Source organism: Sturnus vulgaris, chromosome 7 (assembly GCF_052056855.1).
Source record: "Sturnus vulgaris isolate bStuVul1 chromosome 7, bStuVul1.hap1, whole genome shotgun sequence".
Lineage (NCBI taxonomy): Eukaryota > Metazoa > Chordata > Aves > Passeriformes > Sturnidae > Sturnus > Sturnus vulgaris.
The window spans coordinates 17,146,172-17,173,636 of NC_142249.1; the positions used below are offsets into that span (position 1 = coordinate 17,146,172).

At 40.5% G+C, this 27,465-nt stretch overlaps 1 protein-coding gene across 3 annotated transcripts in view; it reads left to right on the top strand.

Annotated features, from left to right (window-relative positions):
• PIKFYVE (phosphoinositide kinase, FYVE-type zinc finger containing) overlaps positions 1 to 27,465 on the top strand; it is a 62,810-nt gene that overhangs the window by 19,593 nt on the left and 15,752 nt on the right. For 2 of the 3 annotated variants that reach the window (XM_088167926.1, XM_088167928.1), the window contains 20 exons: positions 1,610 to 1,767; positions 2,573 to 2,684; positions 4,353 to 4,500; positions 4,992 to 5,159; positions 10,364 to 10,426; positions 11,673 to 11,802; positions 12,159 to 12,339; positions 13,664 to 13,738; positions 14,388 to 14,495; positions 15,237 to 15,377; positions 16,041 to 16,167; positions 17,383 to 18,569; positions 19,945 to 20,045; positions 21,231 to 21,302; positions 22,651 to 22,822; positions 24,121 to 24,299; positions 24,767 to 24,880; positions 26,163 to 26,271; positions 26,379 to 26,533; positions 27,066 to 27,156. In XM_088167926.1, coding sequence (XP_088024052.1) covers positions 1,610 to 1,767; positions 2,573 to 2,684; positions 4,353 to 4,500; positions 4,992 to 5,159; positions 10,364 to 10,426; positions 11,673 to 11,802; positions 12,159 to 12,339; positions 13,664 to 13,738; positions 14,388 to 14,495; positions 15,237 to 15,377; positions 16,041 to 16,167; positions 17,383 to 18,569; positions 19,945 to 20,045; positions 21,231 to 21,302; positions 22,651 to 22,822; positions 24,121 to 24,299; positions 24,767 to 24,880; positions 26,163 to 26,271; positions 26,379 to 26,533; positions 27,066 to 27,156 — 3,591 coding nt within the window. The remainder of the gene's footprint in view (positions 1 to 1,609; positions 1,768 to 2,572; positions 2,685 to 4,352; positions 4,501 to 4,991; positions 5,160 to 10,363; positions 10,427 to 11,672; positions 11,803 to 12,158; positions 12,340 to 13,663; positions 13,739 to 14,387; positions 14,496 to 15,236; positions 15,378 to 16,040; positions 16,168 to 17,382; positions 18,570 to 19,944; positions 20,046 to 21,230; positions 21,303 to 22,650; positions 22,823 to 24,120; positions 24,300 to 24,766; positions 24,881 to 26,162; positions 26,272 to 26,378; positions 26,534 to 27,065; positions 27,157 to 27,465) is intronic. The other variant, XM_088167927.1, reaches the window with a different exon arrangement.

The window sequence follows — 27,465 nt, forward strand, 5'->3', positions numbered from 1 at the left end:
CATGCATGTATGTTAATACAGGAAAAAGGAAATTCAAACTTCTGTGAATGCAACTTGAACAAGATGTTCAAGTCCCAGTGCTCTTCAGGTTCACATTATTTAATTTTTTGTCCATTCTCTTTCTTAAAGAAGAAGAGGACTGGTAGTATTTTGTTCATGTAAGAGCAGAAGACAGTGTAAATTAATGAAGGATTTTCTGTGCATTCCTACAATTTGTTTAATGCCCTTACTGTGTGGAGTTGACCCTATGTCAGGAGTTGATTTAAAGCTTAACCTAGTTCATTCAGAAGACTAGTGAACTTTGTTCATGAAATAAAAGTAGAGGAGGTTGTACATACACTGGGATAAGCACATACTTCAGTGAACCAGAGGTCAAAATCCTTGAGTTGGAAGGATTTGCTTTGTTCTGCCAATTTCTTCAGTTTACTGTATTCACCAGTTCAAGACAGCTGAACTGTGGAGACTCTAGTTGCATCAAATCGTGTGATTGTATCCTGTTCTGGTACTGATACATTTGACTCTGTACCTGCTATGGAAGGGGAGCTGCTGGCATTGGTTTGAGGGTAGTACCCAGGACACCACTAGAACTGAACACAGAAAGCCAGTCCAGCGCAGCAAAACTCCTGGGCCTCAGGGCACCCTTGGGCAAGAGCAATAACGTGGGTCTGACAGTTAACTGGAAAGCTGAAACCACTTAACATTTAATTAAAGTTCTGTTACACAAAAATAGAACAAATGAGGCATTTGAGAAAGTGAGCTGCAGCATCTCTTCTCTACACCTTGGGGTGGTGTGCTGCTTGGTCAAAATAAATCCAGGTCCCAGTTTCCACCTGCAATAATACCTTGTGCTGTGCTAAGCGAGGGCACATATGGGAAGGCAAAAGTGGATAGGTGCAAAGAGACAGCTCTGCACATGTTTAACAGGCTCCAAAATAAGTTCTAGGTGTAGAACCTAGAACCTGGAGTGCTCCAAGTGGTGAGGGGAAGAGATTCACAGATTCAAAAATGATTGATTAATTGAACTGGGAGGAATACACACTTTTTTTTTTTCTTAGAGGCCAAAGCTAACAGTGCCTAAAATAGCTTAATAATGGACAATACAAAACTGTATCCTCAATAAGAGATCATATCCTAGCAGTGGACACTGCTGTGTTAAGTACTTGCTTTATATCTGGTCTTGATACTGGACTAATGTTCACAATGGCTGGGTTGAGCACAGATAATAGAGAAAAACCTTTTTGCCAAGGATGATGTCCTCTGTGTTTGTTTACACCTTCTGAGTTTAAGAATAGGGTGCAAGAGGGAAGTAGTGAGGACATAAGTATTTTGCAGGTAGTACAAAATGTTACCTCGTCAGAACCCCCTTATCTCTACCCACACTGTTTTGTTGTTCTCAACTGGATATAAATGGAAGGAAATAAGGAGCAGATTTTGTATCTGTTTGCTATTTCTGTTTGCACCTTTGCAAAGGTTATACAGAATGGCTTAGATTCTGTGCCTATTTATGGAGGGCTTTTGATCTAGAAGCTGATCTGAAGGCCTGAGTTGATGCCCTTGGAACCAGTTTCGAGATTAGACTGATAATTAACTTGCACATCTTCCTGTCCAGGACTCAGCCCAGCTGAAAGATCTGTGGAAGAAAATCTGCCATCATAACAGTGGTATGGAATTTCAAGACCATCGCTACTGGCTGCGGACACATCCCAACTGCATTGTGGGAAAAGAGCTGGTCAACTGGCTCATGAGAAATGGGCACATAACCACAAGGTAACCCTGATACTTTAGGATAACAGGTGTCCTCTATCTGTATGAGAGGAGGTTATGAGTTTGAGCTGATATAGGATACCTTAGACTGCAGAGATAGGCCCCTTTGCAGGGAGATGAGAGAAAATTCAAATGTCCCCTTTACTGCCTACTGGAGCAGGTTGCATTCTGACTCCATGTGCCCCAAAACAACAGGACACAGGAGGCTGTCTGGTTTGGAAACCAGTATGGGAGGTAGCTTATGGGACAAGTATCACTCACTTGGAGAACAGTGCTTGTATTGCAAAAATTGTGCAAAAGTGTTCACTGGTACTCCAAAGAGCAAGTTTGCCTCTGAGATCAGAGATCACTAATAGTGTTTGATAGCTAAATTTTCAATAGAGCTGGCAGACTCTTAACTATGTAGGGGAATATAAACAATCTTGTGTATTTAGTTCTGTGAAAGTGGGATAAAACTGAGATGGTTCTTAAGTGTAGAGCAGCAGTCCTCCCTCAGAGATGATCAGTATGCATACCTCAAGTTAACAATATTGGAGGAGCACAAACAACATGTCTTAGTCATACTATGGACACCTCAGCTGAATTCAGAGTACTGGCAATCTCTTTATTTAGCTCCAAGCGTGAATTAGTGCACTGTGCTGCCTCACCACAGTATTGTAAATAGTGTCTGTGTTAATATGTGAGTGGCATACTGACAGGTCAAATAGTGCATAGCAAATGACTCTTCCCTTTTGTAGTGTGCTTGCATCATAAACCGTATGTGTTTAGAGCAAAACACAGAAAACCATCTCTATTCTTACACTTCCAGGGTCCAGGCCATTGCAATAGGACAGGCACTGGTAGATGGACGTTGGCTGGAATGTGTTAGTCATCATGATCAGCTCTTCAGAGATGAATATGCTCTCTACAAACCGTTGCAGGTAAAAGGAGTGGGAAGGCTGAAAGATATGTTTTTTTTCTTGGCTTTGGCTGTTGACTGGAATATTTTCTAATCCTGTTCTCAACAGCTGTAGTATATTTTCTAAATCGGATCTCCTGTACAGAAAATAGGGGGCCAGGCCTTTTTCCTTAGTGGGTTGAAGCCTGAGGAAGTTTCATTTGCCCAGAAAGCTTTGGGGCTGTCCTCTTTGGAGAACGAGTTGTTACATGTGGTGCTGCCTAAAGTGGAGGAAAAGGTCTTCAGAGCCAGGCCTCTCATGGTTGACATCTTCCACAGAGGCCTCAAGATAGCACAGTCTGTGCTTGTGGCAGCTGTGTTGTCGTGTGCAGAATTTAGAGTCTGGTGATGGAGACACAATAGTAATCTTCTGTTTCAAAATTCCTTTTAAAAAAATTCCAAATGGATATTTTAGATATATTGTATTGGTAACCTTCTTCTGATCTCCAGTGATGCAGTAATAAGGAATTCAGTACCTTAGCCACATGATCCAAGTTTGGGATGGGGTCTTTTTCATGCCTCCCAAACAGGACTAGTTACCTGAGGGGCAGCAAGAACCAGCGACCAGAGATTCTGTCCTACCATACTTCACTGGAGTCAAACTTGCTGAGAAGTAAGAGCAGTCACTGGCCTGAGAGACTGTATTGGGTTTTTTAGCTTGAACAAGATATCTCTGTAGCCTCTTTTAATTGAAAGCATTCAGTTAAGAGCCTTTCATGTTCTTCGGCTTCTTACAATGCAGAATGGCTTAGCTGTCCCTTGGGCTTCAGACAGAAAGCTTGCAGCCAATAGCATGTCTTCCTCATGCATTTCAGTCATATGGACACAGTCATATCCTTTGTCCTTTGAGATTGCTCTGGGGTTAATCTGGTATCTCAGCTAGTCAGCTGTCTCAGTGTCCTGTAAAAGCTTGCCCTTAACTAGCAAGTCCTTATGCATCCCTATTTGTAAGGTGCTTATGTTACATGTTTAAAATAAATTGTTGTTCTCATCAACTGGAAGCACTGTCTGATCTCAATTCTTCTGGACAAGAGTCTGGAGAAATGGTGTTGTTGACTCAGTTGCTTGCTGCACTCACTGCAGCCAAAGGCATGATAATGATAACTTTGTTTTGAGGTGTGTGGATGCATCAGGAAGGCTGATGGAAATTACTTAGTCTCCAGGTTCTCAGGCAATCTGGCCAGTCTTTGCTTTGACACAGTAGGCTCAGCTAGAGCCCATCTTGGATTGAAACTCTTGGGACTATGTTGGTCAGTTAAAGAATTGCTCCAGTAACTTAGAATTAGGCTTCACCAAAAGCTGTGTGTGTTGGTTTCTGGGCAAAGGATAAGGCTGTCACCCACCTTGGCTGGAGACAGCAAGTTTTCAAACCTACTTAACTGGATGTGATAACAGAAAATGTGCAGTATAATACTTTAGTGCCACTTAGAAGCAGAGTGTAGGCAGAGACTAAGCATCTGGAATTTTAAAAAATTCTTGTCCCAAAGAGTTTCTACTTCATACCAAAGGGAGTAGCTCTATGACTAACTTGGCTCAGGCCACTGAGAATATCCTCTGATTTTTAAAATGCTTGACCTGCATTTGTGGTAGGCTGCTTAATATTTCAGCAGAGCTGCACTTTAATAACATTTTTTCCTTTCTTGTCTTCTAGAGCACAGAGTTCTCAGAAACCCCATCTCCAGACAGTGACTCTGTGAACTCTGTAGAGGGCCACTCCGAGCCATCCTGGTTCAAAGACATCAAGTTTGATGACAGTGACACAGAGCAGATTGCTGATGAAGGGGAAGACAACTCAGCCAGTAAGTTTTGCCTGAGTCTTGTTCCCACTCTGCCTTCTCCCCTGTTGTCCCCAGTCCTTCAGGACTTAGTAGTTTAACCATGTCTTGCTTTATTTGTGCGTTTCTGTGTGTGTGCTTGGGGCTGTAAGGATCTAAGAAAGCTATAGACTGTCTAGTCTTCCACTTTGTCACAATGGATACAGTATTTTGAATTTAGTGGAACTGGTAAAGCTTCATACTTCTAATGAAGGAGAAGCATGTAAATTGCTGCCTTCTGTTGCTCAGGCAGACTTCTGCTTGATTTGGGCCCTGTGGTAGTGCACTAAAGAATGTCCAGTATGTCAGCATGCCCACATGAAGACAAGATTAGAACGATGAAAATACTGTATTCCTGTGTTATTGCACACTGGTCTTTATGTATTAAAGACAATTTTTCTCTTCTCTGGTACCCTCATAATACCCATTTGAACCCTTCTCCTCCCTGTATCTTCCCCCTCACCCAACACTAAAAGACTCCGCCAGCCCTAGCAAGCGCACTTCAGTCAGCAGCTTCCAGTCCACAATGGACAGTGATTCGGCCGCCTCCATCAGCCTGAACGTGGAGCTGGACAACGTCAACTTCCATATCAAGAAGCACTCCAAGTACCCACATGTGCCCCCTCACCCTGCCGACCAAAAAGGTACGAGGTAGTCACCAGCTGGAGTTGCACATGATGGAGAGCTGGCCCTAATATTACTGACCTATTTGGACACTGCTTATGTAGCTGTCTTACAGAGGGGAAAATACGATATTTAACTGGCACTTGCTTGCAGTTTTGATGTGCTCGCCTCTGAGGAGGCTCAACAGACCTGTTGAAATGCCTTCTCTGCAGAGTGTGTAACTTCCCCTGTGACTTTCTCTTTGCCATTGAAGCAAAGTCTCTTGTCCATGCATAATAGACAGATCCACATATGTGTTCTGGCTAACTGAGGTGGAAAAATAATCCACACATAAACCGATTTGATACGTGACTACAGTTGGAGATGGAACTTAAAAAAGCAAGCAAGAAATAAAACCCCAGAGAACAAAAGAACAAGATTAACTTGGAAGAATTCTGTGCTGACTTAAAATTGTACCTTAGTAAGCTTACATTTTACAGAAGAATCTTACTGATAAACAAAAAGGCCTAACTTAATCCATGTATATATAGCATTTCTTCAAAGGAGATCATCCACTTAAATAGGAAGAGATCAAATACTTGGTGTTGAAGACTGCTTTAGAAAGGATTTTACCCTAAAGAAGTACTAAATTGAATGACTCTATAAGCAACATCCTTATGGAAGAACTCATGTGCCTACCTGTTGCATTCTCTATGTGATTCAGAGGCTGTCTGAAACTGGGGCTTGCCACTGGCTTGGGTCTCTATTTTTGTTGCTTTATGTGTTGGGTAGTAGTTGATGTCTTTGCTCTGCTTCTTTACATAACATTACATCAACTTTGTAGAATCGTATCTTTGGTGGCTTTTTAGTAGTTTCTTAATTATTGTTTCATCCCACTCTTTCAGTGTTTCTGACTTTAAAAGATGATCTAGTGTTAAATAATTTGTACTCCTAATTAATTCATTCTTCTGTGAAGTCTAGCAGATCTCTTGTCTTGCTGTGAATCAGAATGGAACAGCACCCATAAGCTTGCATACAGATTGCATATTCTGAAACTGAAATGGTCTCAGAAGGCAATGAGGGAGGAGAAGTGGTCACAGCTGACTTTCCAAGTGTTGTAGACATGTGGGGCAGAATGAGAAAAATTAGAGGGGACATTTATTGATGCCTACTGTAGTCATCTTTTGTTATTTGCTAAAAATAGAAGTAAGGAAATCTAATTCTTATTTTCCCCCAAAGAGAGAAGCAGAACAGTTTCAAAAGTTTGAGTTCATGTCAGATGATCCAAAATTGGGTATGGGTTGTCAGCACTACTGACACCAGCTCATTATTGTTTCCTTTCTGTTTGTTCCCTGCTGATGCCCTAGTCAAATGAAAAGCTAATGCATCTACAGGAAAGCAAAGTTGAGGAGAGGGAGAAATACCAATTAATTCCTTTTAGGAAGGAGGGGTGCTGGATTAAGTGAGTGTGAAACAGGCCCAGGTGTGCTGGAGTATCTGATGAATTTACAGCTGTTGCAGGTTTATCTTTACCAGTGTGTGATGGCAGTAAAGCAGGCAGAAGTCTGGCTCTGCCAAGTGTCAAAGGACTTGTAGGGTGTTTGTCTCTTCATTTCCTTATACAGGGAGTAGTACATTATGAAGAGGAAATGTAAGAGACCCTCTCTGTCTTGGAAACTCTTGACCAAATCAAGGTTGCTCAGAGTCAGAACTCTTGTGAGTTCTTATGAGAAAGCTCTTGTGAGAAAGTTTTTAATGGTGGAGAGGTCAGAGAAGATCGGCAAAAAAGGCAAGTGGTGAGGGGACTGAAAGGAAAAGGACTTCTGCCTATGAATTATGTATGCTGGGAGCACTGTGATATCTTTGGTGAATCTCTGGTGGTGTTTGGTATATGTTCTGGAACATGTGGTCTCTTAACCAGGTTATTCTGTAGGAGTGTAATTGGTAGTAGAAAGCTGGTAACAATTTCTTCCAAGAGAATCGATTTCCTTTGAGAGGATATTACCACTAATAGGCCCAGAACTGGGATAGGGTGGAATTGTGTCATGGAAATGCAGTGTGGATAGGTAGGTATCCTGCAACTTTTTGAAAAATCCGTATCTGCAAATACAGAGAAGTTAGTGTATCTTTTTAATTTTGTTTGTGTTTATAATTCCTGGCATGTGAATCTCTAGAGAAAAGATCTAACCAGGGAGCAACAAGTTAAAAAGAGTGAGAATATCTTGAATAGCTCGGAACACTTCTTGCAATAGACAGACTGATACTTTGTGGGTAGCAAGGAGGGACAAAACCCTACAATGAATGCTGCAGTGCCTAGGGTAGTGAAACACATGACTTCTAAAACTTAGTTCTGTATATATTAAAGTCAGAGACTTTATATAATAAAGTTAAATGTTAAGATTTTCACCTTGTTTTTCTGATTATCCTGGCTGTATTCAAGAAAACATGCCATCTAAGATGCTAGAATAGCACAATGATTAGACAGCCAAAACTGGATAGTTAAGCATTTGTGTAAACCGGGTCGTTATTTTAAGAACAGAGCTCTGTGGTTAATCACTGACATGAGATGTTTGCCACTGTCAGCATCAGTAACTACCCTGTGACTGTTATGGACACATTTATTTAGCTTGATTGTATTGGAGTTGTCTCTTGTCCTTAGACTGAGTCACAGTGAGTTATTTCTTTGAAATAATGAAGTGAAACTGAAGATCTCATCTCCCTTTTGAAGCTTGTAATTTAATTTCCTTAGGACTGTGTAAATTCTAGTAAATTCATTGTGGGGAGGACTGATAATAGAAAGCATCAAGTGCTAGAAGTTCAGGTCAGCTTTAATCTAAGCAGTTTCTGAGTTTCTCGAATGATTAAGGGATGTGCAGTTTCCCAGAGTCACAGAGGTCAGCTGCTTTGAAGCAAGGGTGGGTGATGTATCCACCAGCTGTGTTTTAGCACAGAGTGGTTTGTGTATACTCTAATGGCAGAACTTCTTGTGGTGTTATAGGCTGACTAACTTCTGGTGTGTTTCCATGAAATTTGGGTGACTCCGAGTTTGCTGAGAATGGTGACTCATTTATAGTATCATCTGCCTAAAGACATCTTATATATCAGAAGGGGAAACAAAGTAAGGTTATTTTCTGCATTTAAATTAGGGGAAGAGATTATATGATAAATTTTATATATGGGTTTACTTGCTGTTTTTGAAGAGATACAATTGACAATATGTGAAATTCTGTTTTAGAAGCATCTTTCTGGACAGATATCCTTGATCGTGGTACCAGGTATTTTGGGTAGTTTTTGATGCCTGCAAGTAGTTAGGAGAGGCAAAGAGAAGATATTTGAGTAACCATGTGCAGTTCCTTTTTAGTACTGCTTGCCGAGGCTTTGTGTACTGTTGCCAGAAGCCCTTTTGGTTCTTCTTTTGGGAAGGTGCCTGAATTTTCAGGTAATAAAGTAAGTTACAGGAACATTTCCCCATTCCTCTTCCTCATTTTGTGGAGCGTGATGCATGTAGGAATGATGTGAGGTAAGAAATGTGCATGTTAGCCATTCTAAACCATCTCAGACTCACACTTGTAAATGTGTTATCTGTCTGGGCTAAGAAGAGATATGGTATCTTACCTTGTCAGGCACTTTCCCTAGGAACCAATCAGAAGTGAAGTTATAGGAGCTGAAATTGTATTGAAAAGAATAATAGAGTGGTTTGGGTTGTAAGGGACCTTAAAAATCACCTAGATGAAAGAACCTAGATCATTACAAATCTAGAAGTGGTTTGGAGGTGTTACCTGTATCTTCATCCAGAGCATAACTAAGGTTAGGTTTCAGCTGGGAATAACTTGTGCTTTGGTTGTGCCAGTCAGGGGTCTGTACCAAGCCTAATTAAAGTGTGTTTACATTAAGAGCTGATGCCCTGAGGCTGTTGAAAGATGGAGAGGGATGGAGGTGCTAGTATTACATGCTCTTGTGTAGGTAGAGCCTGACATTTCTCTAGATAGTCAGTGAGTGAATGAATGCTGAGGGTAAGCTAGCTTTTATCAAGCAAACGTTTATTGTAGTGCTGAACTCTTAAACTAAGCCAGAGATGAAAGGAATCTACAAACTTCTCTTGGGTACACTTACCCTCTATTGAGTATCTATTTGCAAACAAGCTCAGATATTTAAAATGGTGGCATGAAAGGGGTCTCCTGAGTGCTGCTGCTCAGAGCCTTGTGATTGTTTATGTCCTCTCAGCTTTCTGTTGGTGTCTGAAAGCAGCCTGGCTTTGTGTTCTGTTTGTGATGGGTCTGGAGCATTGTCAGAAAAGATGATCAAGGATTGGCTTTGGGCTTCAGGCAGTTGTGCTGTATAAGCAGTTGGGCTACTGCTCTTGTTTTCTCATTGTAGAATCCCTTTTTGTATAAGTAAAAGGGCAACTAAAGGCACAGCAAGCTGATGGCTTCTGGAGAAAACAAGCTTTTTGTACCCAGTCAGCATGAAAGATCAAGATCTAGTAAGCTAATTGAGGGTAGTAGGTGGAGCTTCATCCTGTTTCAGAGATACCACAGAATGTTCTGAGTTGGAAGGGACCCATCAAATCCAACTCTGAAAGTGAACAGCCCACACAGGGATTGAATCCACAACCTTGGCATTATTAGCACCAGGCTCTAACTGTATTTCCCACGTGTTAGGTGATTTGTCTCTTGCTCTACTTTGTTTCTGGGAGGCCATCTCTGTCAGCATGTATTCCTCAAAACACTGAACTGACTTGAGACCTTCAGCTCTTGAAAGGCAGGCTGCCTTCTTTTTCTTGCACTAGATTTGATAAACCTTATGGCTGGTCTCTCCCTCAAGCTGAGATGGTTCAATGGAGAGGGTGACCAAAGTGGTTTCTGAAACTGCATTTTTAGACCTGAGTGAGGAGGCCACTCCCATGATCTCTGATCACATCTTAACACATTTATATTTAGGTCTAGAAAAGGGTGGTCTCTGTCAGTTGGAAAAGTGTACTCTTAGTTCAGTTTTTGCTCATGTCTATTTTGTTTTGTTTCTTCACATGTAGAATTTTTTGTTAGAACAAGAATGAGAGGATGTTCTTGTCTTAACCACTCACCAAGCTGTTGCTAAATTGGTGACTAAATACTTCGATGAGTAACGCTGCTTCTTCTGGTGTGGGCGTGTACATTGTAATTATATGGGCACACCCGTGTAACCTGTCTTTTTTTTTTTTTTTTTTTTTTGTCTCCACCTATATCCCTCTTCTCTGTTCTTTCAGAGTACTTGAATCCTGAAAACGGAGGACAGCAGATGTTCTCTATAAGTGACGCTTTTATTAAAGGTAAGGAAAAACTTCAAATACTGTTGTGTGTTTTTTAATACAATGATGGAAATTCCTTAATATTCCTTTAATAGAGGACTGACCCTTTCAAAATATTTACTTGACAGTAAATCTGAAATTATTTGTGGCAAAACTGATACATGAACTACACTTGAACTTTTTTGAATGTATTTTCAAGCTTAAGTTTCTTTCACTTCTCGGATTCCTACATTCAAAATTACTCAAAGAAAAGTTTTTACTTTTTAAAAAAACTAGTGTAAGTGGCAAGTCTGTTCACAGTTTCTGCACCAATAAATTTATGTAACTGATTTTTAACTTCCTGTGCAAGCAAATGAAGATGTGATAGAATTAATTACACTTCTACAGAGCAGCTTAAAGCTTCTTCTCTTAAATCTTTCTGGGTTTCATGTCATCACCATCATCATCACTTCTTCTAAAATGAAAGGCCATTACAAGCACTTACGAGTTTTTAAACCCACGTGCTTTCCAGTATCATGGCCAGATGCACTTGTGGGCTTTGTTTTCTTCCCAGTTAATGCTTTTAGTTTTGGTGTGCTCATAAGAGGAAAAAATAAGGAAGAAATCCCAATGTCTGTCTAGCCTGAAAAATAAAGTCTTGGATTGAACAGGTGTTTGGTTTTTAACTGAGCTTTTGCAGAACAAAGGGAGAAATCAATGTAGCTTCTATTAATCTTCTACACAGCTGATTTTGTGTGTGGAGCATCTGGAAGAAGTTAATTGTGGTTTTCTAAGAGTCTTTTTCTTTAGTAGTCCTCCTTGGACTACTATTGTCTAAAGATTTTGCTTAACTCTGAGGAGTTTTAAGCTTGAACTCTGAAGGCTTACATACTTGCTTGATGAACATTTATATTCTACTGGTATAAATGACTTATAATATAGTCAGCCATTATGTCAATGTGGAAGTTTATAATTTGGCTCTATAATATCGTAATAGCCATGTAGGAAATGACCTAGTAACTCTTTCAAGGCACGGACTGTGCTGAAATAACCTCTAATTTTGGTACTGCAAAACAGAGAACAGTTCTAAGGAGTTGCTACACAATATAGTGATTGAAAGTGTCAGTCCCCCTCAAAATGAGGACCATGACATCTACCTTAAACTCAGTATTTCAGGAGTTCTAGACTTATGTCTTAGTAAATTCTTTCCTTTTCAAAGCAGCCTTTCAGAAAGACACAAGCCTTCAACTGTGACCTTACATTAACAAGGTTGGTTTGTCTCTTGCAGAGTCATTATTCAACAGGAGGGTGGAGGAGAAGTCCAAAGAACTCTTATTCACACCCTTAGGCTGGCACCACAGCAATCTGGATCTGCTGAGAGAAGAGAATGGGGAGAAACAAGCCATGGAAAGGCTGCTGTAAGAAACATGTAGAAAAAGGAATTTGCCTATCTTGAGTAACAATTTCTGAAGCCCCTCTATTCCACCAACTTTCAATGGGACTTCAGCTACAGTAGGCAATACAAGGAACTAATTTGCTTTAAGAAGACAGCAGTTTTACAGTACATTTTGATTGTTTTTATATGTTTTGATGTTTATATATTGAGTATAGGGCCAGAGCTGACTCTAGAACGTTCTAGGCAACTGTTCTTTCAGATGACTTCTGCATTGCAAATGTTAAGAAATTTAATTCTAAAATGTGACTTCAGCTAATCGCTGCACTGTATTTTTATATTTTTAAAGTGAGAAATCTATTTATTTTGCTTTTTTTATAGGTCTGCTAATCACAACCACATGATGGCACTGCTGCAGCAGCTTCTATACAATGAGTCTCTGTCACTGTCCTGGAGGGATATTATTGTACCCGTGGTCTGCCAGGTGGTTCAAACGGTACGGCCAGATGTCAAGAAGAGAGATGATGACATGGATATCCGCCAGTTTGTCCACATCAAAAAAGTAAGTTTCAAGCAATGGATGTAGGGAGACAAAAGGGTGCAGCTGTTGGCAGTACCCTTTGTTTGAAGAGAATAGTCCCCTTTCCACTGCCCCCCAGCATATTCAGTACTGTAATTGGCTGACTTGGGGCTTGGGATAAGGTGGGATTCTAGAAAATGTGGGAGGGAACTTGGCATGCTGTGAAAAGTGTTTTAGTGCCTTGGGCCTGACCTCTTCTTTCAGGCTGTAAGCTGAAGAAGGTAGCAAAGAGTAGCACCTCTGTAATGACTTGGTTCATTTTTTGGTTTCTTCTTGTTTTGCATTTGAATTGGAGATATACCAAATGCTAGATAAATGGCTTGCAGGACATGGTGTGCAATGTGTTGTCCTGTACCTGTCCATTATGGAGGATTCAACTCCTCCCATGCCAAGTGCAATGACTTTCTTCAAGAGGAAAACTTAATTGTTAGGGAATGGTGTATCCAGTTCTGCCAGATGGCCCAGTGTTGACAATGTTGAACTGTAAGTCTGGAGTTCTGGCATGCAAACTTCCTTCTGAGAGTCTGATGTGAAAATAACATCCAAGGAGTTAGTGTGACTGAGGACTGAAGATTTGGGCTTAGCTTTCTTTGGCCAAAATTCAGCTCAGCAGTACTCTTGTTTGAAAGTCATACGAGATTTCAGGAGAACCTTATGATTCTGGTGATAGTTCTGTGGCATCTCTTCAGGCAGCACCACTTGTTCCTGCTTCTCCTGTAACGCCAGTTCAAAGATCAGTTGTTTAGAGGTGAAAGCTCTTCATAGCTGTCTGCTATTTTCACATGCTGGTAACGTGAATGTCCTCTGAAACATGTTATTCAGAAACCTGTTTCATGCTGTTTATTATGCCTGGGATTGCCTGTGACTGCAGGCACACCAGTCAACTGCTTGATGTGTTCAGTTGGTAGGTAAGAGGGTATTTTCTTTCTTTATTTTATATATTTTCCTCCCTTTCCTTACAATTTACTTGTTAATAGAAACGACATGTGCAAAGGTATATGCTCCTCATGGCCTGTCAAAATTAGGTTCCCTGGTCATGTGCTGGAGTGTACTGGTTTAACAAATAAGCATATCTTGGGAGGGGTGTAGAAATCCTAGAACTTATTACTTGTTTTCATGTTGTCCTAAGTTTGCTAGGCTTTAAAGGGAAAGGCTAGTGTCCAGCATGACTGTATCTGATCTTTCATCTGATAATTGAGGGTGTAGCTGAAGTTTGTACATACCTACAATACATATTCTATGTATTACTTTTATTGCACTACAAGATATGGGAGTGCAGTTCTAAAAATGTTCTTCGCTTTGTTAGATCCCTGGTGGAAAGAAATTTGACTCCATGGTGGTGAATGGATTTGTTTGCACTAAGAATGTTGCACACAAAAAGGTAATGCAGCTTGATTAATCTTACTGTAGTGCATGCTGTGGAAACAAGGGTGCTCTGACTTGCTTTTTGTGTCAGGAAGCTTCTCTCACCACCTGGGAGGTTTGTGAGCTTTCTCTGCTTTGAGCTGCCAAACAAGAATGGCTTTTAAAGCATTTATTTTCCAGGCTGTTTTGTTTTCTAGCCCAGAGATTTTGGGGGAGAAACTCTCCTCATGCATGTATAGAACAACATCCTTTCTGGCTCTGCCACAACATGAGGCATCTATTAATTACCCCAACTTTTAGCCAGAAAAAGGCATTTGTGGTTCTGACTTAGAACAGCACAGTAAAATGGGTCTTTAAGGCAGGAGGGCATGATAAAAGTGAACTGCATGAATCAAGTGAAACAAGACTTTGGGGCTCTTAGCAGTAACTGGAAATTCTCTCTAGCATTGCCTGCTTATGGACAGTACCTGTGAAATTCCAATGACTGGGGGTAACAACTTCAGAAGAAGGAAGAATGTGTAGTTGGGTCTGCAGGGGGGATAGCTGAGACACTTTAAAGGGGGTAGCAGGACCTAATCATGGGAAATCTGTCTCTTTTTCTTGTGTACTTCTTCCTCTCCAGATACATGTATTTTTGTTTTAACTATTTTTTGTGTCTTTTTTAGATGAACTCTTGCATAAAAAATCCCAGAATCCTTCTGCTAAAATGCTCAATTGAGTACCTCTATCGAGAAGAAACAAAGTTTACCTGCATAGAGCCTATAGTACTTCAGGTGAGTATGCTTTTGTTCTTGGTTAAAACAACCCAAACAAAATCATGATTGGTGCATTTTTTTTTCAGTGTGTAAAATGGAGTTGAATGAGGAAGATTGCACAGAAAAGAGAACTTTGCTCTTCTAGTAAGCTAGCTAAGAGAGCTGCTGCAGTAAATACAGTACAAACTTGTAATCTTGCACTGAGGGTTTTAGTCCTAAAGTTATGTGCTCTGAGAATACATGAGCTTTTGATTCTCATAATACAGCATTTTAAGAAAACTTATTTTTATTGAGACCTTCTGAACTGTATGTTCCTTATACAGTATTAGAGCTAGGTAAGGTTTAGGTGTATGAAGAAATACTTGAAAAGTTAGTGTAGGTGAGGGTTAGGTCACACCCATGTTTTTTTTTGTCAGGCTTGAAAAAAAGGAACAACCACCAACGTAATGGAAAATGTTACCTTGGAACAGGTGCCCTGCCCCTGTGAGCAGGGATGTGCCTTAAACACGAAAACACTGAAATACATAGACCTTTTCTTTATGAAATGCTTATAAAATATTACTGATAAACCAGTGTTGTGCTATGGGTGTGGGAAAATATTCACAATGGACTACTGATGGTGTTTTCTGGATAGCTGTTCTCCTTGTTTTATAGGAAAGGGCAGTACCTAAATGAAGTGAAAAGTAATATAAAGTATTAAAGTGGCCTTGTTTTCCAGGTTTGCAGTAGTTCACTGCTATACTTTGTTCCTGTCTGCAGGAAAGGGAATTCTTGAAGAACTATGTACAGCGGATAGTTGATGTGCAGCCCAATTTGGTCCTTGTTGAGAAGACTGTGTCCAGAATTGCCCAGGACATGCTCTTAGAGCATGGTATCACTCTGGTCATCAATGTCAAGCCGGTGAGCATTTCTGGTCAGAGTTAGATTCGGTCTTGTGGTAGATTTCTAATGACTCCTTGTAGCAAACTCCCTGGAGAAAACCAAGAGTTGTCTTATTTTCTTCTCTAACCAAATGTTCTCTTCCAAGAAGGTAAGACAGGCAAATCTAGAGAGTTACTTTTTCCTCAGCTCTTCATAGCTACTCTGCTGTGTCCTTGTTTGATGAGTCGTTGTACCCTGATTTAGTTCTAGTTGACTTTGATATCCATGTGTAGATATCAGCACAGCAAATCAGGTGTGGGTCTTCAGCTATTGCCAGAGAACCCCTGTCCCTGTGAGCAGGGTACAGACAGCCAAACAGAGAATAGCTGTGGGAGTTACCTGAGCTCCTGGCAGAGCCAGCATTATGCTAACTGCACTGCACCTCCTGGAGGTGTCTGGATCTAGTTAAGTGAGAAGTTCTAGGCAGGGTGCAATCTCACCAGAAATATTTACCCAACTGTGTTTCTAAGATTCATGCATATTGTGGATGTGGGTTTGTGGGAATGGGTTTAATTGAGCCTTTGCACCTCAGTGAGAAGTTTCATAGATTACACTGGTGCTTTTGGATTTGTTGAGAGCAAGATAAGGGTACCAGTGTCTTCTTTGCATTGTAGATTCTTACTGTTGTTTCCATTTTTACAGCAAGTGTTAGACCGGGTAAGTCGAATGACCCAGGGAGACTTAGTGATGTCAATGGATCAGCTCTTGACCAAACCACAGCTGGGGACCTGTCATAAATTTTATATGCAAGTTTTTCAGTTGCCCAATGGTGAGTAAAGCTTTTTGTGCCTTAGCTTATGTGTGTGAAAGGATGAATGCTTTGCTCCTTTTTAAATAGATCTCAACTGTTGGCTTCTTTGTGTAATTGTGTATCATCCTACTCATTTTATTTCTGTTACTTCTTGGAACTACAATGAACTGCCTCTGCAGAGAAAAGCATGATCTTACTAAGAAAATACACTCTTTAGATTTTGATTAGACTGATTTCTTTCTTCCAAACTGTTTTTTCTCATCCCACATACTGTAGTTTGTCTAGTCCAACTTCCTGTTCAAAACAGGAAGGATTAATTTCAATGCAGCATCAGATTTCTTAAGGCTTTGTTAACCAGCTCTTGAAAATATTGCAGAGTGGAGATTTCATAGGCTGTCTGGGCTACATCCTCATGGTTAAGAATTTTTCTGCATTGAAATAAGAGAATTATAGAACAGCCTGTGTTGGAGGTGACTTCAAAAGATTATCTGGTCCTGCCTTAACAAATCCAATCAAAATTTGCCTTGTTGCAAGTTGTGCACATTTTACCATGTCTGGTCATTGTGTACCTTTAAGAAAGGTTCCTTTTTCTCTAACTCCCCTAGGCAGTAGGAGCCTACAAAGGAAGGAAGAAATGCTGCTTGACAGGTTACCAGTGGTGCTGGCACACATAAATGCTGTGGATGCAGATCTTTGTGGAGATGCAATCTTAGAATCATAGAAAGGTTTGGGTCAGAAGGGGCCTTAAAAATCATTTAGTTCTAACTTCTCTGCCATGACAGGAGCTAGACCTTCCACTAGACCAAGTTGCTCCAAGTTTCATCAAATCTGTCCTTGAACACTTCCCGTTCCATTTCCTCATTGCCCCTTCCAGCCTTTAAATTGCCGTCAGGATGTCATAGGCTTTTGATTTGTAAGGATGAGCAGATGTGTCTGGGAGGGAAGTGATCCTTTTGCCCACTGGTGCAGTCTACAGTGATCTTAGACTCTGTTTTGGTAAGGGTGTTCTATGTGGCCTTCACTTTATGATGGCTTGTTTTATGAAACAGGAGAAGATTTATAGCAAATGCTTTTGTTCCTTGCTAAAGTAAGTTATTTCAGTACAGTAATGTTGATTTCTGCAGCTACCAATATTACTTGCTCTTAGTCTCCTTTACAATCTCTTGGATGTGTGAGGTATGTAAAAGCACATTAACTGTAGTTGTCATCCTAACTCCCATGTTTTACTTCTAGATCAGACAAAACCCCTCATGTTCTTTGAAGGGTGTCCCCAGCACCTGGGTTGCACTATCAAGTTGTGTGGTGCTGCAGAGTACGAGCTGGCTCGTGTGAAGGAGATCCTGATCTTCATGGTCTGTGTGGCATATCATTCCCAGCTGGAAATCTCTTTTCTTATGGATGAGTTTGCCATGCCCCCCACTCTCACCAAAAACACTTCCTTTCACTCCCTTATTGAGGAACCAGGAGATGAAATTGAACAGCAGAACCTCTTCAATGGTGAGGACTTCAGCACAGCAGTCAAAGACATTGAACTATCCTCTGAAAAGCTGCCTGTAATCTCTGAATCAGTGTCCTCTGATGAGGTCAGTTTGCCTGAGCCAAGAGGTGTATTTGACAGAGGTGACCAAGAGAACAGTCAGTTGGAAACGGTGTCCTCCAAGCAGCAAGAGTACCACAAAGTGGAGTCACCATTTGCAGTGTTCAGCTCTGTACCTCATGCAATACCTGAAACATCCCCACTGCCCCTCCATGGCATGGACCAGCACTTGGCCACTCTGGATAACCAGGCACTAGAGCCTCTTCAACAGGCAGATGATTTACAGGAATCCAAGAGTCAGATGAGAGTCTTCAGAGACCCTCTCCAGGATGATACTGGTTTATATGTCACAGAAGAGGTAACTTCATCTGAGGATCATCTCAAAACTTACTCTGCAGCATTTAAGCAGGAGTTGAAAGATGTCATTCTCTGTATTTCTCCAGTACTGACGTTCCGTGAACCATTTCTTTTGACTGAAAAAGGCATGAGGTGCCCTGCCCGGGAATACTTTCCTGAGCAAGTTTATTGGTCTCCTCTCCTCAATAAGGAATACAAGGAGTTGGAGAGCAGAAGGAAGAAGCAATTGTTGCGGGATCTCTCTGGACTACAAGGGAGGAATGGGAGTATCCAAGCCAAGGCTGTCCAAATCTTACCTTCTCACGAGCTGGTTAATACCAGAATAGCAGAACATCTACGTGATAGCCAGAGCTTAGCCAGAATGCTGGCTGACTATCGGGCAAGGGGAGGTAGGATACTACAGAAAAGCACAGATCCTTTTGCCCAAAATAAGGATGTGTCTACTGTCCCTACTGGAAAAACTGGGAGCAGAACTGAAGAAGAGGAGAAAGGACTGGCTCAGAGTGAATCTTCATGGTCTCATAAGGTAAGATTGATTTGCTTCTCAAAACTTATCAATTTCTCATGGTATACAGAAGGTGTAGGGGATCTCATAAACCAGAGGGGATATTTTGTCTGTTTCTTTCTATTTGATTATGGTTTTTTGGTTTTGTTTTGTTTTGGTTGTTTTTTTGACTGGGTCATAGCTCCATTTTAGATTGTGGTGCTCTGCAGTCATTCAGAACAAGAGACTGCAAAATTTCTCTGAGAAATGCCCAGTCAGCCCAGAATCAGTTTTGCCTGTTTGACTGGGCTGCACCTAACTGATTTCTGAAAGCGAGTCCATGAAGAGGGAGCAAACCTTAAGGAGTTTCTTAAACTGAGCTTTCTTGCTCCTTGTATTTGGTTATTTGTAGAAATGTACTTTCATTTTCAGAGGGCTTAATGTCTTGGAAACAGCAGTAGGCTGTAATTACATTAAAGTACTCGATTGGTTGTAAAGTTTGGGTGGTCTGAAGAAAAGTGAGAATCTCATAATGGAGGGGAAGAATCTTTGAAATTTCAAAGCGAAAGCAAGGGAGTATGTGCTTGTAATAAAAATATTTAAAGTTTTGGTAAACTGCCATGAAGATAACTAACTTGTATTTGAGGAAAAGGATCTTGGGACTTTCTTGAACTGTGAGTTGTTTAGGAAAAACGTCTATGAACATGAGTAGCAGAATTGATCTGTTGAAACAGTCAAACACTTTGGTCCCTGAGCCAATCAGCCTTTGTGTTTGTGAGCAGAAGTCACTTTTTAATTGGTACTTAAATGTAGCTGTATCTCTGTAGCTTCACAGGCCATAATCTTACAAACTGTAAGAGTAGCCCTCGCTCTGGATCAGACTGGTTGATGCTATTTTAAATTTATGTAGTGATCAGAAAAGTATTTGGTAACTCATCATAGTTTTGTAGGGTGTGGAAGGGAAAACAGCTCCATTCCAAGAGCAGCATGGTACATCTTTTCCCAGAGAATAGAAGGATGGAAATCAGGCTTTCTATAGCCTGAATGAGTAACTGAAGTATAATATATTGGTAGAGTTTTGAATCCAAGATGTCCTATATCATACAGTAATTTAGAGACTCTGTATGTTTGTCATGGGACTTTTGTTGTTTTCTGTTCCTCTTGGCTTCATTACCACAGAAACACATGTTCATTGGTTTTGTTATGCATATGAGTTATGTTATTCTAAAAATGGCCATTAGCAATGATGCATAGTACAAGTTTACCTGAGGCTGGGAGATAATGCCAAGTTAATCTGTACAAAAGGAGAAAGCAGAGATTTATCTTTGAAAATTACTAGAATAGAATTTTGTCAACAGAAGTTGTGTGTGAGTGGAGGTGTCTGTAACCAGTGAATGAGTTGTTTTCTCTCTACTAGGTGGATTGCCTGAGTCCAGTGAACCATCAGAGGCTCTGTGTTCTCTTCAGCAGCTCTTCTGCTCAGTCCAGCAATGCTCCAAGTGCCTGTGTTAGCCCCTGGTATAAAAACTACTCCTCTACAGCTTGGATAGCTGCTATTCTTTCCTTCCCAAAGTCATAGTCAGTGCCTGCCTCATAGCAGTATTTCTTTGAGCATTCCCTGTGCCCATCCTGTAACAGAAACTTTTGCCAAAAGACTTCAGTCTTGCGTGGTCAGGTGAATCTACAGCAGTGTTGCACAACCCCTGTAATACCCAAGGCATGAATGAGAAAGGCCAGCCTGAAACCAAATGCTTTAGTTGGTGTTTCACTGCAGAGTAATGTCTCTGTGTGGGGAGCACTGCATGCAGTCTTGTGGAGAAGAGGTAGTGTAAATGAGCACAGGACAATGCCTAAGCCCAAAAATGTGAGAATCTTGGAATATTTGTAGATTGTTTTATCCAGCAGGGGCATTGGAATATATTGATATCTTTCTCATACTATAGTCATCAGTATTAAGCACTTTATTTCCATCTTAGGGGGCTGTAATTTGCTAATTGTGTGCAATTTATGACACACTCTTATCTCTAGTAAACAGGACAGGTCTTGCTGTTTAATCATTAGCTTAGGTGATTTGAATAATTTAACTTAGGTGAAAATAAAGAGATAACCCTCTTACAGGGAAAGCTCTAAAGTTCCTGTAAAAGCTTAGAAATGAACCAGAGAATATGGTGATATGCTCACTAAGCAGCAACAATGAGAGGATGTCTGAATTACAAGACTTAAGGTGATATCTGAATTATGACACTTAAACTGATACACAATTTAAATGGCTTGGTCACCTCAGGTGGTGGGGAAACTCAAGTTGCTATTATATATTCTAGAAAAATAAGAATTTCTTGAGGCTTTTTTCATGTCCTGGATGTTCCCTTTTTGTAGCTGTTTAAACATAAGTGCTTGAAGCTTAAAGCTGTTTAGACTTGTGTGCCTAGATATTTTTGAAAATAATCTTCAGAAGTGCAGTTGAATTGTACTAGACTTTTAAATGTCAAGTTTGAAGTTGTTTTAGTAGGACTTTGATCTCATTATTAGCAAACCTGACAGCAGGGATCTAGAAGAGTAGTCAAGCAGAAAAAAAAAAAATCTTTGAAGTTATACAGGGCTGTAAACAAGCCAGCAGTGGGTGTAGATCTGTGCACCTAAAGGCCATTGCACAGCTAATGGTGATGGCATCCAGTCTCTAAAGCTTTTCTTGCTCTGCTTTAGGATTGTGACCATGGAGTTCTATGGGAAAAATGACCTAACTCTAGGGATTTTTCTGGAGCGCTACTGTTTCAGGTAAGGAAGAATTTACTCTAATTCACTCATGATCACTTGTTACAAGCAATACATCCACAGCTTTCCTATTTTTGCTCTGCCTGTCCTCCTTACTTCCCTTCATGAGGAAGTGAAACAGATTATGAAACAAGGCCTTTTTATAAGTTCATAAAGACAAATGTGTTCACTTAGCACTTTTTGTAGCAATTAGGGTTTAAGGGCCAAGTTAAGAGTTTGAACATGTATTCCATCTGTCTGTTTTTCAAGACAAGCAACTATACTGGTCACAGTTTTCTGAGGTTTCTCTTTGAAAGTTCATACAAGTGTTGGGTAACACTACTCATTTAGTGTCTCAGGGTAAGGCTTTGTCATATATGCAAGGTGGCCAGTGTAAACAGTCCAGAACACTTTCAGCCCTGGCCGAAAAGTACTGTGTCATTTATTTCAGCTCACAGAAGTGTAATTTTTTACATTTCTATAATAACTGGCACTGTCACAACCCCATGCAGAGTCTCAGCAGGCTGTGAAGCTGGATAGGTAACCTGCTCAAAAGGCAAGTTTACTCTGGTCTCTCCATTGGCCGCTTGCAGTAGCAGAAGGCTCTCGATGTTCAGCCTTCTGCAGGAACAAGTATTTTTCCTTGTGGTGATCAGTGAGAAGGAGCTGAGCTGCCCACTTTTTAATTCTTGCTTCTCTCTGCTCATTAGGTAGTGTGTGCTAAAGTGAATGCTTCTCAATCTCCATAGTTTCAGTAACTAAAATTATTTTTTTCACATGAGCAAGGAGAATCTGAGCTTTTTCAGGCTCTTTCTGGTTTTGAAAAGTATCTTATCTGACTTTGATATTTAAACAATTCAGCCTTTTTTTTTCTGGTATTGGTCTTTCTTCCATGTCTTAAAAAAATCCATCCAAAGCAAGGTCATGGGTTTTGCTGTTTAAAGATGTTCTATGGCACTGTGTTGCTTACCTGTTCCTTCAGGAGCTGAAACATTGTCATTTTGAAGGCCCTTTGTCACATCTTTGTCCTTGGTAGCATTTCCTTTAATTTGGTGCAAAGAACTTCCACAAGTGCTTTGATCCTTATACAGAATATGTTGATAGAAAGTGATTGATTGTACAAAAGTGATAGCAACCAGTATCCAGTGACTGCTTTTGGGACCTAGACAGCCATTGCTGTCAATGGAACCTTAATACATGCTACTTCTAAACTGCTCTGCAGAAACAGCCTTCATTACAGGCTTAGTAAACTCTTCTGCAGTGAAGATAAATAGTACCATGGTATTAAAAGGCATATTAGAGCTGTTGAATCAGTTCTTCAGCAATGCCTGGTATGTGATCATTCATAAATGTTTCTGTTTCTCTCTGTTAGGCCTTCCTACCAATGCCCCAGCATGTTCTGTGAGACACCAATGGTGCACCACATTCGTCGCTTTGTTCATGGGCAAGGCTGTGTGCAGATTGTGTTAAAGGAGCTGGACTCCCCTGTCCCTGGCTACCAGCACACCATCCTTACTTACTCCTGGTGCAGACTCTGCAAACAGGTAAGGATGTGGACTTCAGAATCATTGCTATTGCAGTTTAGTATTCTTATTGTGACTGGCTCTGTATGGAAAAGCAGCTTTTTTGGGAAAGTGCTCATTCCTGGAGCTATGGCTAAACTGGCAGAAAACCTGTTACTGATACTTATATTCTCATGTTACCTACAAATTCATGTTATAGAACTAGGGCTGTTGAGGGTGAAAAATGTTGTCAAGTAGTCTTATTGCAAAGTGTCAAAACTGACTCTGAGAGGATAGATCAAAGCAGAAAAAATGGAGTTGCCCGCTTGGAGGTGAAGAGTGTGGTCTCTTTCTTGCAGTGAATCTTTATGAGCATATGGGAAAGGGCAGACACCAGGACCTACTGACACAGTAATTGGCTAAAGCCACTTGCTTTCTTTGATCTGCTGTGGACTGAACAGCCTACATTGCATCAGTGTGATGTCTGGAGTTCCTTAAGTAGTCATTAGAAAGTAACATCTTAATTAGAGAAATATTAAATTGCTTTAAGCCCACAAGATAGTAAGATGGTGTGTTATCTCAAACTTGTTCTGTAATTTAGCTAAGAAAACATTGCTAACTGAATACTCATGTCCAGGTAAACGTGAAGAGCCTTCAAAGAGACCAGAATAAAACTTAATGAAAAAAGATTCATGCAGTACATGAAATGCAAAACATCTGAATTACACGTATGGATGACTCAGGTCACCTACTTACACTTCCTTAAACATGGGTGTTGGATTTACAGATAGCTGGAGGAGGTTGACACAGTTGCTGACAGCAAGCCCTGTGCTGCTGTGTATACAGCTGCTCTGTAACCTTTTATTTTTGTGTGCTCATGTAAACGCTTACGTGTTTGGGGTTGTTAAGTGTGTGTAAATGGTGTCTGCTCTAAGCTTGCAAGCACCTCTGAAGTTGAAATAAGCTGCAAAGCAATGCCAATGCATTTGTAGCTGGAGAATCACCAGGGAAAAAGTATATGATATGGCCACTGCTGCTGGCTGGGGTGCTGGAAATTGACTCTATACAGAGAAAGAGCATCCCAGAAATAAGCTTCCATCAAGGGTATGTTTGGACTCCCCCAGCTTAGCACCTTTCATCATCAGCTAGCAGTTGTTGTTTATCAGATTTATTTTAGCTGTGTTGGCCTTAGGTATGCATAAATGCTATCTTTGTTTTTAAGTATTTTTCAGGGTCATGGGTGCTTCTGGTACTAGAAATACTAGATTGCTGCCTGGATTATCCTGTCCTTAATCTTGTTTGAAGGATGAAATTTAGACTAGTTTCTTTCAATTTTTCAGGTGACGCCAGTTGTTCCTCTTTCCAATGACTCTTGGTCTATGTCTTTTGCAAAATACCTGGAGCTGAGATTCTATGGGTACCAGTACACTCGAAGGGCCAACGCAGAACCTTGTGGGCATTCCATTCACCATGACTATCACCAGTATTTTTCCTATAATCAGATGGTGGCATCTTTCAGGTGAGTTCCACTGCTAAAAACTTTCTTCTCTCTCTGGTACTGTATGAAACATAGGCTCTAGTAAGGATTCATCAGTTCTGTCCTTCACTGTGAAGCATATGATAGCGTAACTGTACCATAACCACAAGTGCTGGATTGTGTGCTGTCTTGCAGAGAGCTTTGTGGGTGGCATCACTGTCCTAGCTGTGGTGGGCAGTGTTCCAAGAGTGGCTGGTTCCTGTTCATGATACAGAAGGGAAATGCTTTTCCCTATCTAATTCTGAATGCTTTCAAAATTTTGGTTTTGCAATATGATTTGTGGTTTTACTTCTTGCCTGGGAGATACATGAACAGTGTTATTGCTGCTAGAACTAACTAAAGCCCAGGACACATTGACAGTGCCCTTTTTCATGTAAGGGCCTCAGACCGAGTAGAACTAGTACTGTGTGATGTGGGTCCTGTTACAAGCTGTTGTATTGCCCTCTCAGCTACTCTCCAATCCGGCTGCTGGAAGTGTGTGTCCCACTCCCCAAGATCTACATCAAACGACAGGCTCCATTGAAAGTTACTATTTTGCAAGATCTCAAGGATTTCTCACAAAAGTAAGCTTTGTTTTTCATGTCTTCCTAATGTTTTTTGCATTTTGTACTCTAATTAGCAGAACACATAACTGTTTTTGCTAGTATGATGAGATTTGGCTAAATATTCATTATTTGATAGAAAAGTAATAGTTTAAAACAGGTATGCATATATATACTTCCAAGAGACAGTGGTATTGAAATCTTTGTTACCTTTGCTTGCTCTGTCTGTACTAATATATCAACTCTTTGTCTGCTGGCAAGTCAGGTTAAACTTTGCCAGTAGAATCTAAGATTCTTTTCTTCTCTATCCCTGAACGTTGCACTGATATCTGAGTCATATAGCATATTTCTGAATAATGCTTCCAAGCTACTGAAAGGTTGACCATCAGCAGGTGTCTGAAATGTTACCTTATGAAATGCACTGTTAAAGTATTTTAAATTCCTCTCTTTAATGCTAAAAATGAAATTGAAAAGATGATCTTAGAAGGCCAGCCTTGAAAACTGCAGGTTATACTTTGTACTCTTACCCTAATGTTCCTTTATGTAACATCTGACTGAGTTTCAGTTCTTCAGCCCCAAAAAACTGCAAAGACCTTGCTCAAATCTCTTGTCCAAACAGAACTGTTGTCATTGTATTGATCATGTGGCAATGGAACCTGTCTGGCATATAAAAGTCTTTGCCTTTTTAGCTGTTGAATATGGTAACTGCAGGCAGACTGTACCTTCTTGTAGTCTAAGGTGAACTACAGTAAGAATAGGCACTTTGTAAATGTAGGAACAAAAAGGTGGAAGATAGGCCTGATGAAAAGTCTATTAAATCCAGCCAGACTGCTGTTCTGCCTGGTCACAGCATTCCTGTATTGCTGGATGTCTCTGTGACCATCTGACCTCAAAACCTGTGGAGCTTTGTTTAGAGCTGAAATAGTGGTACTCCTTTTTTCTGAGCCCTCCTGGTGGAGGTGTAGCTTGCAGACCCAGATTCTTCCTAATCACAAATGACACAACAGTTCCCCTGTGTTAGTAATGTGTTTGAGGCATTTGTATTGCCCTCTGACAACTTCCACTGCTCAGGATAAATTGTGGAGACTAATGTCAGTGTATGTTACTTCTAGGTTTCTCCTATTACTAATGAAGTTTTCCCAGCTTTCTCTGTGAATTCAGTTGGATAGCTTACTGTGCAGGAAGGCTGTCTTATATTCTTTTGTATTCTTAAATGCTAACCTTAAACACCTTCAGACTTTTATTAAAGAATGTTGAAGAAGCTCCAGGTAATCTCAGCTTAACTCTGCATCGCTGTTGACAGGGTGTCACAAGTGTATCTTGCTGTAGATGATCGCCTTGCTTCTCTGAAAACAGACACTTTCAGCAAAACGAGGGAAGAGAAGATGGAAGACCTCTTTGCCCAAAAGGAGGTAATAGACTATTTTTACATCAGTGGTCCATAGGCCAAGTGTGTGGAGAAGCTACTCAGATCTTCTGTCGTCTTGGTGAGATAACTTGACAGTTTTCCTTTTGGCAGATGGAGGAAGGAGAGTTTCGAAACTGGACTGAGAAAATCCAAGCAAGGCTGCTTTCATCATCACTGGACACACCTCAACAGCTGCAATCTGTTTTTGAGTCTCTGATAGCTAAAAAGCAAGGACTTTGTGAGATGCTACAAGCCTGGAATAATAGGTAAGAGGACACATGCTGGAATCGTGAGCGACACTGATACTATGTTGGGAGTGAAGAGGTTCAGCTGTAGTTTCTTTACCTATAGAGCAGTTGCTCTACAGAGGATCTGCTGAATGTGCTCTACTGGTAAAAAACACAGCTGATCTATTGGAACAGAAAATCATTTGAGGCCATATGATAAAAGCATTGTGTTGTAGAGCACAATTTGCATCTGGAGGAGAAATTTTCATTTGAATAAAGGTGGAAGAGGGGAGCATGGGACCAGTTGATTGGGTGAAATTATCTCAGAGATAAAGAAAATGCTGTGCTGTCTTTGGCTATTTGATACACCTTTGGCACATGTTAGCAGCAATCTGAGTTTACAAGAAAGACTTGTGAAGTCATGCTTGGCTGTATTCTGGTATGGAGAAACTTCATAAGTTGTGTCATTCAGAGATAACAGCAGTAACCTAGCTTTTCATTTATTTTTCTTAGGTGGTGATGGTTTTCTGTGGGTTGTTTGTGTTTGTTTTATTATTATTTTTTGTTTAAGATTACAGGATCTCTTCCAACAAGAAAAAGGGAGAAAACGTCCATCAGTACCACCCAGCCCTGGGAGACTGAGGCAAGGTGAAGAAAGCAAGGTATGGGTAACAGGTTGTAAACCTCTTAAATGTTTGTTTTTTTCCTATGGCAAGACAATAGTCTTAAGACTGGCTTGAGTTCTCTTTAATAATCAGTAAACTGGTTTTACTGCATCCTGTAGTATTCAACTGTAAAAGCTTAAATTCCGTGTTATTATATGTACCTTTTCCTAAAAGAAGTGACCTAAGAGCCATATTGTAGAGAGAAAGACTAAGTATGAATAGGAATTGATGATTTTTTGTGATATTTGTATGGTATTGAAGGGAAGAATGCCAGCAGAGAGCTGCAGTCGTTGTCACGTGTGTGCC